General features: G+C 34.3%; 2 protein-coding genes across 2 annotated transcripts in view; one reads left to right on the top strand and one right to left on the bottom strand.

Moving 5' to 3' along the window:
• Nucleotides 1–2,856, top strand: part of LOC148956010 (uncharacterized) — a 47,911-nt gene extending 45,055 nt beyond the window's left edge. Inside the window, exon 5 of the mRNA XM_089097518.1 lies at nt 2,623–2,856. Within this exon, the coding sequence (XP_088953644.1) occupies nt 2,623–2,856 (234 nt within the window). The remainder of the gene's footprint in view (nt 1–2,622) is intronic.
• The window catches only part of LOC148956008 (uncharacterized), a 488,643-nt gene that overhangs the window by 226,599 nt on the left and 246,209 nt on the right, over nt 1–15,835 (bottom strand). The window lies entirely within an intron of this gene.

Here is a 15,835-nt window from a genome sequence, read left to right as displayed (position 1 = left end):
ATCAAAAGCATGAAAATTAAAAATTTAAAATGTATATTTCAAAGAAATAATAGCCTTCTTAATAATTTAACTTTGATACACCGTGAGGCGTGGTTGTCTCCATTATTTTTTGTGAACTATAATGGGATAATGATCGACAAAAAACATTATTGTAAACTAAGGAAAACTATAAAATTTGTAATTTTTCAATTGACGTCAAAACGCGATTTTTTCCTGAGGCTGAAACCTCTTAGTCAGGAGAATTTTTCTTATTATTTAAAATATATAATAAGAAAAATTCTCCTGTCTAAGAGGTTTCAATTTCAGGAAAAAATTGCATTTTGATATCATTTGACAATTTATTAATTTTAAAGTTTTCATTAGTTTCAAAAATGTTTTTTTCTCAGTCATCATCTTTTAATAATTTACAAACAATACTAAAGAAAACCACTTTCCAAGGTTTATCGATGTTAAATTATTAAGAAGGCTATTATTTCTTTGAAATATACATTTTGCATTTTTAATTTTCATGCTTTTGATAAGTATCTTGTCCTTTTGGTGTAAATTGCAGCTGAAGGCTTATCGCAAAATCACTGTTTCAAGTTTTTTCATATACTAAAATTGAAGGAAGCTAGAAAATGTAAAAATTATTTTTTATGAAATTGAAACCTCTTAGTTTAACTCAGGTATTGGACCTTTCATCTATGTCGAACAAAAAAAAAATAACTAGTTGAAGCTGTGATTAAATTCTTCATCAATATAAAATCAAAAGCATGAAAATTAAAAATGTAAAATGTATATTTCAAAGAAATAATAGCCTTCTTAATAATTTAACATTGATAAACCGTGGAAACTGGTTTTCTTTAGTATTATTTGTGAATGATTAAAGGTGGTGACTGACAAAAACATTTTTGAAACTAAAGAAAACCTGAAAATTTTGTAAATTGTCAAACAATGTTAAAATGTAATCGCTTAGTTTAACTCAGGTATTGGACCTTTTATCAATGCCGAACAAAAAAAATAACTAGTTGAAGCTGTGATTAAATTCTTCATCAATATAAAATCAAAACCATGAAAATTAAAAATTTAAAATGTATATTTCAAAGAAATAATAGCCTTCTTAATAATTTAATGTCGACAAAAAGTGGAAATTGGTTTTTTTCAGTATTGTATATGAATGATTAAAGGTGGTGACTGATAAAAACATTTTTGAAACTAAAGAAAACCTTAAAATTTAGTAAATTGTCAAACAATGTTAAAATGTAATCGCTTGGTTTAACTCAGGTAGTGGACCTTTCATCTATGCCGAACAAAAAAAAATAACTAGTTGAAGCTGTTATTAAATTCTTCATCAATATAAAATCAAAACATGAAAATTAAAAATATAAAATGTATATTTCAAAGAAATAACAACCTTCTTAATAATTAAATTCTTCATCAATATAAAATCAAAAACATGAAAATTAAAAATGTAAAATGTATATTTCAAAGATATAATAGCCTTCTTAATAATTTAATGTCGACAAACAGTTGAAATTGGTTTTCTTCAGTATTGTATATGAATGGTTAAAGGCGGTGACTGACAAAAACATTTTTGAAACTAAAGAAAACATGAAAATTTTGTAATTTGTCAAACAATTTTAAAATGTAATCGCTTAGTTTAACTCAGGTATTGGACCTTTCATCTATGCCGAACAAAAAAAAATAAATAGTTGAATCTTTGATTAAATTCTTCATCAATATAAAATCAAAAGCAAGAAAATTAAAAATGTAAAATGTATATTTCTAAGAAATAATAGCCTTCTTAATAATTTAATGTCGACAAACAGTGGAAATTGGTTTTCTTCAGTATTGTATATGAATGATTAAAGGCGGTGACTGACAAAAACATTTGAAGCTAAAGAAAACCTTAAAATTTAGTAAATTGTCAAACAATGTTAAAATGTTATCGCTTAGTTTAACTCAGGTATTGGACCTTTCATCTATGCCAAACAAAAAAAAATAACTAGTTGAAGCTGTGATTAAATTCTTCATCAATATAAAATCAAAAAAAAGAAAATTAAAAATGTAAAATATATATTTCAAAGAAATAGTAGCCTTCTTAATAATTTAATGTCGACAAACAGAGGAAATTGGTTTTCTTCAGTATTGTATATGAATGATTAAACTTTACTATCATGATCCTCATATATTGTTTTTAAGTTTCAGGAGGCAGAGTCAATATTTGATTGCAGTCAGTGGAAAGAAATGCCAGTAACTGTAGAGGAGAAGGATGAAAAATTATCAACTGTAGGAAATTCTGTAGACCGGAGGGGAAAAAGTTGAAAACTCCAGTAGACATGGCATTGGATGAAGATAGAATAGAGTTTCATCCCCCACCCACTAAAAGACGAATGATTGAACAGTTATTAATCGATGATGATAGCAAAGAGTTTCTCCCCCCACCAGCTAAAAGACGGAAAGTAGATATTAACATAGAGAGATCAACAGTTGATGATGAAGATGATGATGATGATTTCAAAATATTAAAACAATACAATATATATATCTTTATCCTTTATTTCAATAAAACACCTTTTTTTATATATTTAGGAGAGTGTGTCTTTTAGAATCATGCTTTGGTTTTACAAATAAATATATTAGAAAAAAAAGGTTGATGATGATAACGATGCATTGATTGTAGATGACAACAATCAAATAAATAGATTACCTCATCCTCAAATTGAGGAGGAAATTATCATTGTTGAGGAGGAGGTTGAAGATGATAATGATGTATTGATTGTATATGATAACAATCAAATAAATAGATTACCTCATCTCAAATTGAGGAGGAAATTATGGAGGAAGTTGATGATGATAATGATGTTTTATATTTAAAAAGCGTTATGTACACAGATTTGATAAATGAATAAAAATAATTAGAAGAATCATTTATTTTTTTTTATTATTGATAGAAAACTTGGTTGTGGACTGATAATACTCTATGGAGTGATCTAATAAAACTGAACTATTCATGTACAGAAGTCTCTGCTGATATCCTTATTCTATATATATATCTAGTATGAGACAATAAATATAGTACAATCAAATTTATTGTATGATTATAATATAAAACTCGTTATGCATATCAATAATTAGATTTATCGTTAAATCATATGTGAGAACTCTTCCAAAAACGGTTTTTGTTGTTTAAAATCCATTTCGTAGAATGATCTCTCATGTTGTTTCTTAAAGGGGCACTTTTTATCTTCTCTTAGAACATATTCATCATAATATTCAGTGTTATATCTTGCACTATAAACATTTTTCTTTGGGTTTTCACTGCTGTCTTTTACACTGTAGAGAAAGCCCTCTTTTCCTAGTCTCTTCTTTCGATCTTCCTTTTCTGTCATATCAACCCTTCTTTTATCTGAGCTTACTTGCAATCGGTATAGATTTCTCTCCGTATCACATATAATTGTTCTTCTCATTTCCTCCAGATTCTTCACTTTTATCACCGTCTCTATGCTGTCTAAACATTCAGTAGGTTCATGTGAATACTCAAAATCACGAAAATGACCTTTACAAATAAAACAGTCACAAAAAAGGATATTTCTAACTCAACTTGTTCACTCATGTTATCACAGCGCTAACTAAAAACTTTTCCTATTTCTGGAAACTCATAACATTTGCCTCGAGCATACACTTACAACAACAAATACTGTTTCCTATTTCTGGATCATAACATTCTCCCCTAGCGGGCACTTACAACAACAAATACTGTTTCCTATTCCTGGATCATAACATTCTCCCCTAGCGGGCACTTGGCCAAAAACAAAAACAACAAATACTGTTTCATATTCCTGGATCACAACATTCTCCCCTAGCGGGCAATTGGCCAAAACAAAAGCAATAAATCGACGTTGGAGAAAGAGGTCATTGACTCTGTCCCCGTTAGACATAAACTATGTAAAAAAGTTGTAGGTGGCAGCAGGGGTGAGGGATGGTGTCAATAGGGTCATCTCTACTCATAAGCAATAAACTAATTTTTATTAAAAATATTCTAGTAGGTAATGGCTATCCGGAAAATAAGATTTCTCAAATAATTGAAAAAAGGAAAAACAAGTTGACAGAACCAAAAATATTAGAAGAAGATGGGTCAAATCAAGAAACAAATTACATAACTTTGCCTTTTATCCCAATATCGTCACAAAAAGTAAGAGGAGAATTAAAAAAAATATAATATAAATACAGCATTTACATCAGGACAAACTATAATTTCTTTGTTAAATAAAGGGAAAGACAAGGTACCGAGAAATTTGCAAAAGGGAGTATACAAAATTCCATGCTCTTGTGGTAAATTTATGTGGGAAGAACACAACAGATTTTAGAAAATAGGCTACAGTAACACAAGAATGCCATAGATTGCGCTCTAAAACAAAACAAAACACCAGAAACGTTTGAGTCAGCTGTTGCAGAACATCTTTATAATTTTCCTTATCACAGTATTTTATTTGATCAAACAAAAATAGTAGATACGTCTGTAGGACTTTTACAAAGCTTCAGGGAAATTATAGAAATAAAAAAGATAATATATGGGGGTATTAGTATCAATAGAGATGAAGGGGATTTTAGGATCAATTCGATTTATAATGGTTTAATTAAAAAGCAAGGTAAAATTTACAACCAGTACTAATTTTAATAATAGTTCGGATACGAAAGATGACCTTGCGGACAAAGGTCAGACTGGGTTAAATGCTGGGAAAGGTAAACGAACTGCAGCTAAGCTTGCAAGCAAACGAATCTGTTCAATTTATAATTCAAACATTGGGTGATGAACTTGTGAGATGTATTTAGGGGTTAAAGGGCCAGGAGTTAGCTGACCTTTATTGTTTTAGTTTAAGTATAAATATATTTTCATTTTTTGATTGATTTCGATTTATATACTGTGAGAAGGCGTGTTCCAATCAATATAAACATTTGATTTTGTTTATACGCCAGTGTATGGAATTGTTTATTTAATTTGTGAGTTTTCTTTTCCAATTTATTTATATTTTTTCTTTTGTTTGTTTAGTATGTTTTTTATGTTGATGTAAAAAAAAAATTTGTTTTTTTTCGTTGAGAAAGGCTCCCGGATGTGGGGCCGAAATATTCGGAGTATTTTTGTTTAATTAAGTGTTTGTATGCACTGCTTTATAGAAACTAAAACCCGTTTTTCTTGTTTAATTTTTTGTCAATGGAAAAGCAGTGTGGTCTAAGAAATTATTTGCATCTGATCAAAATTTAGGATCAAGATCACTTAGTGAGAGCAAGAAGTCTTCCATATATTTTCAATTAAAAAGTAGTAGCAGTCATGGATAATAAGGTAAAACTATATCATGGCCTATTTGCTGGCGCGGACTTAGTAAAGGGCCCCATACCCACCATTGCACTTTGTGGCTGAAGGCCCATGAAACGGAGATCATAGCACTGGTCTGGATTTAAGATTCTAGTGCCGCATCATTTTTATCCTTTTTTATTTACTCTCAGCCGAAACAAGAATGACCATTAAAATATGGAATGGAAATCATTTGATCGAAAATTCAAAGTTCAAGTGCCTTTAGAAAGGTCAATTGTGATAGAATCAACTGAAGTCCCTTTTCGTTCTCTTTTTAACCCCCAAGCAACACCTGAGACATAAGATATAATTTTCTTAGAAAGCCCTTTCTCAAAAATTAGCCAGAAGTCCCATGAAACTGCAATAAATAGCTTTTCAGACCACACTGGCTGAGCATGACAACATGAGAAAAAAAAACACGAAAAGAAAAAAAAACAAGGATATTTACAGCCATTGAAAATGAAAATACAATGCAAATATTTCGACCTAGACCTCCACTCGACCGTTCTTAGTGCAAAATAGAAAAACAAATAAAAGACCATAAAAAAACAAAGAACAAAATAAATAAAAACAAACTGTGAAAAACAACACTAAAAGAAAAGCAAGACCCTTTCCAAGTAAGGGTGGAAGGGTAACAGAGTAAAAAATCCAACAATGAACGGCAATTCATGAAACTAAATGTGAGTTCATTTTATCTAGTGTTTCTAAGATGTTAGTGCATCCAAGATTTTACTAGGTTGCGAAATACTATAATTTAAAACAGAAAAATCTGAATAATATCATTATAAATGGGGCTCAAATACGTTTCTCCTGTATCTCTAATAAGGTCTAATAAGTATTTCTTGATTTCCCGGCTAGTATATATTTCTTCTTGGCTAATAAATATTTCTAATATATTTCTTGATTTCGACTGGCTCTCTGAAAATATAGAAGAGATCCTTAACAGAGGTGAAAATGGAGGTGTTTTCAAACAAAATGAAGTTCTGTGGGTTGCTGCACACGTGTTGAAGCAAGGTAGAGTAAACATTCTTGGACCTATGGCGTAGCTTCATGGCTTTGTCGACTGAAGATTTAGGTTGCAACAACCTCTCTCCCGATTGTTGTTGGGTTCTACCAATTTAAAAACAACGTAAGAACAAGGGATTCTATAGACACTACTCCGTCAAATGGGGCTGGTTTCATCTTTACCAGAGCTGTAAAAAGTTTGTATTTTATCTAAATTATTGAATGACACGTTCAGGCTGTGTCTGTTCAAAGAAAATTTCAGAGAATTCTTCTGGCTCGCTAGGCAAATAGGGATTTCTCACTCGGTGAAAAATATTTCAGAATAGGTTATTTGGGGTTGAGGGGCAAAAAAAAGGTACCAAGTTTAGGTTAGAATAGGTTTGTTTAGGTTACGTTTTTTATATGCTATGCTGAATCCCAACTGAAACTAGACCCCGGCACCGCGCCGGCAGATCGACCGAACGCCGCCGACAAGAGGCCCGGTCGAACGCCACCAAAGTGTTGCAACGCCACCGGCACGCTGCAGGCGCGTCGCCGCCGGCAAAGGCGGCGGCGTCAGTCGGAGCTTTTCCTTCTCGTGTGGTTTATTATTTCGATTTTCCTGACTAGAAATCAAGCAGGGCTTGCGCTATCCCCGAATTTTCGAGTATTTCCCCGAAAATCTATGCGTCACCCTGAAAAAAAAATTGGTTCCCCGAATCCCCGATAATCACGGTACCACCCCTAGCGATTTATCACCAGTGACTTTCCCTGCCAAATATTACTTTGCATACCATAATTCTTCACCACTCTCTGATTCGTTAATTTTCGTCTCTTGTTACTTTGCATAAAAACCAGACAAATGCAATATGCAATTGCATTGCAAATATTGCAATATGCACAGTTTATCATATGTTGACAAAAAAAGTATCGTCTTCATGAAAAGAGTTTAAATCATTTCGAAACCGGTTTCCCACTTGCAATTCCTTACATCATTCGTAGTCAAGAATTTTATTTCAAGTTGAATATAATTATTTAACGCAACATTCACTACAATTTGATTTTGAAATTAATAGCAGAAAGATCGTTTCCACAGCTGAATTGTAAGTTTGCAGAATTTTTTTTTCTTTTGCTGTTTTTAGATAAGATTTTCTTAACGTTTAATACTCAATTGTTGAACGCCTGATGGATTAAAGAAAATACAATCTTCTGTCTGAAAATATTTTACCCCCCCTCAAAAAAAAAAAAAAAACCTATTGAGACAAAATTTAGCTATAGACTAAGCTATGTACAAGGTTGGGGAATTAAAGATTGAAACGGAAGTTACCCCAAAAATATGGTTCATAAAAAAATTGTAAATTATTGCCTATAGGAGGGGGGATAGGGGGCTATCATTTTTAAATGATAATGCCTCATTTTTAGATGATAATACCTCATTTTTTGTATTGAAAGCAGGGATGCCAAAAAGATATTTACCTTTTTCATTTAAAGTGGAGATGGAAGAAAATGCTATCAAATTCACTCGGAAACCATTGAAATATTTTGATAGGCCCAGGGCCCCCCATTGGGACTTGTTCATTGTCTTGGGTATTTGGCGATTTCTCATAGGCTACTGGCCGAATTTGGCTTTTTTGTATGCTCCCTTTTAATTAGATTCTTTGGATCATATTGAATGCCACAACGAATCTATGACTCAGTTTTCCAATAGTTTGAGGTATATCTGAATAATTTCGCCTTTTTTGTTGTTGTCTTTGTAGCCCTTTACTCATACCCTTAATTTTTTTTCTAGGAACATTAAGCTTTTAACGTTATTTTGCGTGTTTGTTTGAACCATGTAGTGACCTAGTTAATTATTAAATAAATTATTTTTTTAATGCAATGCTGAGACGGTATCCTAGCAAGGTGGTATCCAGAGGGGGGGGGGGGTAGGGAGGTATTACATTTAAATGATAATATCTTGAAATTTTTTTAATGAAAGCAGGGATGCAAAAAAGTTATTTTTTTTTATTCAAAGCAGAGACGGCATCCCATCAATATGGTATCCAGAGGGGGGGGGGGAGCTATCATATTTAAATGATAATAACTCGAATTTTTTTTTGAAAGCAGGGATGCCAATAAGTTAATTATTTTTTTTATCAAGATCCAGAGGGGGGGGGGCGTAGGGAGTTATTATATTTAAGTGATAGTACCTTGATTTTTTTCAAACAGTTCGTGGTAACGAACTGTAAGTAAGGAGCGACCCGGCTCAATGGTAAACAAAACTGTAGAAAACGGAATTTTGATACCAATAGATACATCAAAAGAATCAGATTTTAATGCTGATTTCAAATATATGAGTTTCATCAAGTTTAGTCCTACCTATCAAAAGTTACACCCCTGAGAAAATTTGGCTGATTTTCGAAAAAAGGGTAAAGACCCCTAAAATTTATAGAACTTTAATGAAAATCACACCATCATATTCTGCGTATCAGAGAACTTTACTGCGGAGGTTTCAAGCTCCTATCTACAAAAATATGGAATTTTGGATTTTTTGCCAGAAGAAAGATCACGGATGCGTGTTTATTTGTTTGTTTGTTTTTTTCCCATCGGTTATCGTATTGACCCAGTGGTCTTAAAATATCATAGGAGGGCTCATTGTAACAATAACCAAAAGTGATAGTGCCCTGTTTAAGTGAGAAAAAAAATTGAAGGTTAAATGGGCCCCCCACACTGATTTTTTTCCCAAAGTCACCGGATCAAAATTTTGAGATAGCCATTTTGTTCAGCATAGTCGAAAATGTAATAACTATGTCTTTTAGGATGACTTAATCTCCCGAAGTCCCTTGGGGGAGGGCTGAAAGTTATGAGCTTTACCCAATGTTAACATATAGTATTGGCTATTGGGAAGTATACAGACGTTTTCAGAAGGGATTTTTCCTGGTAGTGGAGGGGGGAGTGGGTTGGGGATTATGTGGGAGGATCTTACCATGAAAGAAGTTTTCATGGGAGAAGAGACATAGCTATGAAGAGGGTGCCGGATTTCCCAGTATTATTTAAATAAAGATCAGAAATTATGTATAAAAAAACAAGTTTTTAAACTGAAAGAAAGAAGCAACATCAAAACTTAAAACGACATTACGTATATGATTGGGTTCATCCCCTAGTCAATACCTCGCTCTTTAAGCCAAAGATTATTTAGTACTTTCATAAGAGCTATTTATTGTAATTAACGGCATTTGTGATTAAGGGGTCATTTTTAAAGAATTGGAACAAAATTCGAACTTTAGCTTAAAGAGCAAGGTATTGACTAGGGGGTGAATCCTCTCACATACGTATTAAAAATATAAGAATATAGAGGTTCGTTATGTAAGTTAATTCGTAACTTACGTATATTTATTACTAATAAAAACGTTCGTAAATATTATTAAACAGGTTTCAAGAAAGCCATTTAACCAAATAAAAGTAAAATTAATATTCCAATTTTTTTTTTAATTATTCATGTACGATGAGCCAAATTCAAAACCTGCATTAATTCAAAAACGTTCAAAAATTAAATTTAAAAAAAACAAGTTTTTTCAACTGAAAGTAAGGAACGACGTTAAAAATTAAAACGAACAGAAATTATTCCGTATATGAAAGGGGCTGTCCGCTCCTCAACGCCTCTCTCTTTACGCTAAAGTTTGACTTTCTCACAGCTCTATTTTTTTTAACAATAAAAAACTTTAGCGTAAAGAGCGAGGCATTGAGGAGGGGACAGCCCCTTTCATATACGGAATAATTTCTGTTCGTTTTAAGTTTTAACGTCGTTCCTTACTTTCAGTTAAAAAAACTTGTTTTTTTTATTTAATTTACTGAAAGCAGGGATGGCAAAAAGTTATTTTTTTAAATGAAAGTGGAGACCGTATTCTATCAAGGTGGTATCCAGAGGGGGGAGGGGGAGATATTATATAAAAATGATAGTATGTCAAATTTATTTGTTTTTTAAAGCAGGGATGCCAAAAAGTAAATTATTTTTTTAATTTAAAGCAGAGAAGGTACCCTATCAAGGTGCATGGTATCCAGGGGGGGGGTTAGGGAAGTATTAAATTTAAATGATATTTTTTTTATTGAAAGCAGGGATACCAAAAAGTTAATTTTTTTTAATTTAAAGCAGAGACAGCATCCTATCAAGATGGTATCCAGAGGGGGGGGGGGGTCACAGGGAGTTATTATATTTAAGTGATAGTACCTTGATTTTTTTTTATTGAAATCAGGGATGCTAAAAAGCTATTTTTTTAATTTAAAGTAGAGACGGCATCCTATCAAGACGGTATTAGGAGGTGAGGGGCATAGGGAGCTATTATATTTAAGTGATAGTACTTCGATTTTTTTTATTGAAAGCAGGGATGTCAAAAAGTTATTTTTTTTTTATTTTAAAGCAGAGACGGTATCCTATCAAGGTGGTGTCCAGAGGGGGGATAGGGAATTATTATATTCAAATAATAATATCTTGAATTTTCTTATTGAAAGCAGCCTCAGTCCACACAAAGTGAATAAATTGATTTTCATTCGTGACAATTATAGCCACATCCCGCAGTTAGAATAGACTTCCAAGTTTGACTGAAGGAATTTTTTTCGACCAGTTGACCCCTAGATTTTTTGTCCCTCTTCGTTATTTTGAAATATACCTTTTTTTACACATAGTAATATTTGGACTTTCATTAGTATACCAGCTTACCCGTCACGCGTTGCCACGATCTTATAAGAAAGGAAATTCAATGAGAATACCCCTAAGGAAAATTTCTAGACGTTCACTGTCTTAGTTAAAAGTTTTTAACGTCATAATGTTTTCATTTTAGTTTAATTATAATTGAGAAACATATTCGAATCATACAAGATTACGTTGAATTGCTATGCATGCTCTTCGAAAAGCTGTTCAATTTTCTGATATCTTCCATTATATAAATTCATGAATTAACTTCCATGTTAGTCTCAAGGTTGAGACTAACACATTGATTGGAAATTAACTTCCAAATTCCTTCCAGTGCTAAGGTGGGTCATCAACATTTTGTCATTAGGAACTGATGCTGGATTGTTTTTTAAGGTGAAATTTTAAGTTTTCCTATTCAAAATGATTATAATTGATAGTGAAAAAAATCGGTAGGACAGGTTGATGCGTTTTTCATATATTTCTGCTTGCAATTGTGTTCTTTTGTGCATTGTAAATATTGTTTTATGTTTTATGTATGGTATATTTCGACAGTTGGATAATGTTTTGAAATATGAATCAACACATGTAAATTAAAGAAGGAAGAAGCCAAGCAAAAATACTCCGTACAACATCGTTGTTCAACTCTTATCATAATTTAAAAATTAACAGGATTTTCGTGATTTATACTTGCTGTATTTTTTTTTTTTTTTTTAATTGTTATTAAAACCCGTTTTTAATACAAGGAAGGCTTTTTAGGAATCTAAAAGAGCAAAAAAAATGATCAATATCTAAGTCGCCCATTTCAACTGTTTTTAAAGGTGACAAAATAGATATAGGCAAAGGGCATTATGAAAAAATTAAGCTTCTAAGTACAAAGTTGTATTCAAAGTTTTTACCCAGATAACTGACGAATTTTGTGATACGGTATTGGAAGTTTTGTATGCAGTAATGCTCGATGAAAAAAAAACTACTAATTTTAATAATTATTTATGTTAAGAATACATAGCTAATAGATACTTCATCTATTATGCAAGGGTTCTGAAACGCCACAGCCATTTCGTTTCTACGAGATTTCTACTTCTCTTGATGAATAACGAAGAAGACAGTTTCCAGCCAGCGACCTGTGAATTTTTGAACTCATGAATAGGCTCGAATCTGTTGCAAATTTAAGCTCTGATTTGAGAAAGACTGATTAAAACATTAATGTTTGCGGTCAATATTGATCGCGCTGGCGACGCGCCGCCGACATCTTACCGGCGGCGTGGCGCGGCGCGCTGTTTTTGGCCCGCCGTCACCAGTCTTCCCTCGTCGGCGTGGCACCGGGGTCTAACTGTAACTGAACTGAACCACTGCAACTGAACCACTTTAACTGAACCACCGTGCAGCTGAACCACCGTGCAGCTGAACTACAATGAGGCTTTCCATGAGGCACCATGAGTTTCATGCATCACCATGAGGTACCAGAGGCTTTCCGGTCCCACCCAGAGGAAGGGACTGAAAGCCTCTTCTTCAGAAGAATTTTTTCTGTAATATTCCAGGTAAAAGTACCACAAATACTGAAGAAAACTTGACATGCTCCTTAGCATAATATAATAATTTTCTACAAGACATGCTTAAAAAAACATGTATTGTCAGGGCAAGATTATTATGCTGAAAAGGAGCATGAAATAAAACAGTCTAATGGTACTATTTTATTTATGTTAGTTTTGCATGGCCTAGGGCTATACACGACACCATGAGGGGGAGAATATTAAAGATGAATTGTCACAAAAGAACGTAAAACAACGTAACAACAAACATAAAACAGCAAACAACGTAAGAACAAGGGATTTTACAGACACTACTCCGTCGAATGGGGCTGGTTTCATCTTTACCAGAGCTGTAAAAACTTTGTATTTTATTTAATTTATTGAATGACATGTTCAGGGTTGTGTCTGTATAAAGAAAATTTCAGTTTGTCACCCAGTTTTGGAAAATGAGGTAAAATCGTGAAACGTTCCTCTTTACCAACCATTGGGACGCGTTAAATTAGAGATTGTTATGTGGTTCTATCCTTTGGCGCTTTTTTTTTTACTTTTTTTTAACTGATGCCACTTTATTTATGGGATATCCAATGCAAAATAGAATGCCTTTTATGTAGTAATATTCTGGGACTGTGTGAGCTACAGGACACATTTGTATCGTAGGATCAACCAAAGAAATGATCACTCCTCATTTTAAACAGGGGGGAGGGGCAGAACAAAAGTTTAAAGATCAATCATTATTGCTGGTGGATCCAGGGGGAATGACTCTGGCCCCCCAAAGATTTTTTTTCTGGAAAAGTGTCAATTTGATAATTTATTGGCACCCTATGTCAAATTACCCCCCCCCCCAAGATTTTGCTCTAGACATGCCCTTGATCGTTATGTTTTTATTTCCTATCTAGGCTTATCGAAAACCCTGGGCTGGGAGACTTCTTGAAAACTAAAACGTTTAAAAAGGATATATTTCTTAGAGTTCTAATGTGAACCACAGATTCGAATATAAAGTATTAAGAGGTCAAAAACCCAAGGTTATGAAACTTCTTAGAACTTAAAACGTCTAAAAAAAAAGGCAGTTTATGATTTTAATCGAGTTCTAGAGTGAACTGAAGATTCGATCTGAAGTGTGAATTAAATAAACAAAAACAAGTTTTTTTAACAGAAAGTAAGGAGCGACATTAAAACTTAAAACGAACAGAAATTATTCCGTATATGAAAGGGCCTGTCCCCTCCTCAACGCCTCGCTCTTTGCTCTAAAGTTTTTTATTGTTTAAAAAAAAAGAGTTGTGAGAAAGTCAAACTTTAGCGTAAAGAGCAAGGCGTTGAGGAGGGGACAGCCCCTTTCATATATTTTCACAAAATTTATGAAAAATAAAGAAATAATATTGCGTCATTTGCGTTTTATTGAAAACTATATGTGTCTTGAACATTCCTTGGAAAGAACTAACAAAATTAAACTAAATATTTGATATACTTGTACTTGTACTTGTTGCGGGACCAGACGCGGACGCCTCACCCGGCATCTAGAAGACTACGTATGATTGACCTCCATTTGTCGCGATCTTGTGCCAGCTCTTCAGCAAACCGGATCCAGCAGCTCTCACAATTTCTGCCAAACTTTTGAAATCCGCCAATGGGGTCGAGGTCGTTTTTGGCAGTTGTCCACCAATTCGTAAATTGACCGCCAGGTCGCCTGCGCCAATCAGGCAAAGGGACAGCTAGAAGAACTTGCTTTATGATTTGGTCATTGGGTCTTCTAAGAACATGACCAAGCCAACGCAGTCTTCTCTGTTTGACAATCATGGCGGCGGGTTCGATGTTACAGCAGCGGTGGCGCACATCAACATTTGAGATTCTATCGGAGTATCAAATCTTCAGGATTTTTCGTAGACTGCGGTGGTCAAAGGCTTCCAAATCATGGAGATGAAGCGCCTTCAGTGGCCAAGTTTCGACTGCATAAAAGAGAACAGATCTACCAGCCGCTTTATAGATAGAAAGTTTTGTCTTCATGCTGATCTCCCGCTAGATCCACAGATGGCAGCGGAGTTGTGAGAAGATGACTTGGGCTTTGTTGATTCTGTTCTGTATGTCAAGGTCACAGCCTCCACGAGAGTGTATTATTGAGCCAAGATAGTTGAAGCTGTCGACTTTTTCCAATTCTTGTCCGTACAAGCTGATAGCACAAGCTGATAATCTGACTGTGTGGTCCATGACTTTAGTTTTGGCCGTGTTGATTTTCATACCCAGTAGCTGAGAGAAATGTGCTATTTCATTTAACATTGCTTGGGCAGTTGCTGGGTCAGCAGCAAGAGCGTCGGTGTCATCCGCGTAGTCCAGGTCAGACACGTTAATGCCCAATCCCATAACAACACCATCAAAACTCGAGAGTGCACTCTCTAGAATCCAGTCTATACAGTAGTTAAACAAAACAGGGGACAATATGCACCCCTGTTTTACACCACTTTCAACATTGAAGGGCTCAGTTTTTTCGCCAAGCACTCTTGCTGTCTATTTGCAATGCTTGTTGTAGGCCTTCAACAGCTCTATGAATTCAACTGGCATACCATGTTCCAACATGATTCGCCAAAGGTTTTTGCGAGTTACAGAGTCGAAAGCAGCCACAAAATCAAGGAACATGTTAATTATGGGGAGTTTGTAGCGTTTGCACTGTTGGAGAATAAGGCAAAGAGTGAAGACCTGGTCAGTGCACCCTCTCCCTCTTCGAAATCCGCATTGATATTCACGTGTCCACTCATCCCTTGCTTCCTCGAACCTTTTAAGCAAAATCATCACAAATACTTTGGTAGCCGTATCTATAAGTGATATCCCTCGATAGTTGTGGCTGTCGCATTTGTCCCGCTTTTTAAATACTGGGATTATTACTGACACCCTCCAATCAGACGGGAAGGTCTTCTTCTCCCATATCAGACTGAAGAGGGTTTCTAGTTGCTCTGTTAAAACGTGTGGCGACGCCTTGTAGACTTCGGGAGGTAGACCGTCTTTTCCAGGAGACTTATTGTTTTTTAGCCGTTTGATTGCGTTAAGTATCACTGAATCTGAAGGTAGTGCCATGTCGATTTCATATGGTGATCTTTCAGCTGTTGGTGGCAGCATCGGCGTTGCATCTTGCCCATCTGTATTTGGATTAAGCAGGTCTTTAAAGTGATTCTTCCAGTGATCAAGTTTATCTTGCACGTCAGGGATCGCACTTCTTTGAGCGTCTTTTAAGGGACCAGCGATGGGTGACTTTATTCCAGTTATTTCTTTGAGGGTTCTATGAAGCCTACTAGTGTCATTATTTCTCGCTGCTTTTTCCATCTCTAAAGC

This window comes from Artemia sp. Qi Xiang Cuo, chromosome 1, assembly GCF_049724085.1.
Source record: "Artemia sp. Qi Xiang Cuo chromosome 1, ASM4972408v1, whole genome shotgun sequence".
In the NCBI taxonomy this organism is placed as follows: Eukaryota; Metazoa; Arthropoda; class Branchiopoda; order Anostraca; family Artemiidae; genus Artemia; species Artemia sp. Qi Xiang Cuo.
The sequence above is the reverse complement of the archived record's forward strand: the minus strand, read 5'-3'. Positions and strand labels throughout refer to the sequence as shown.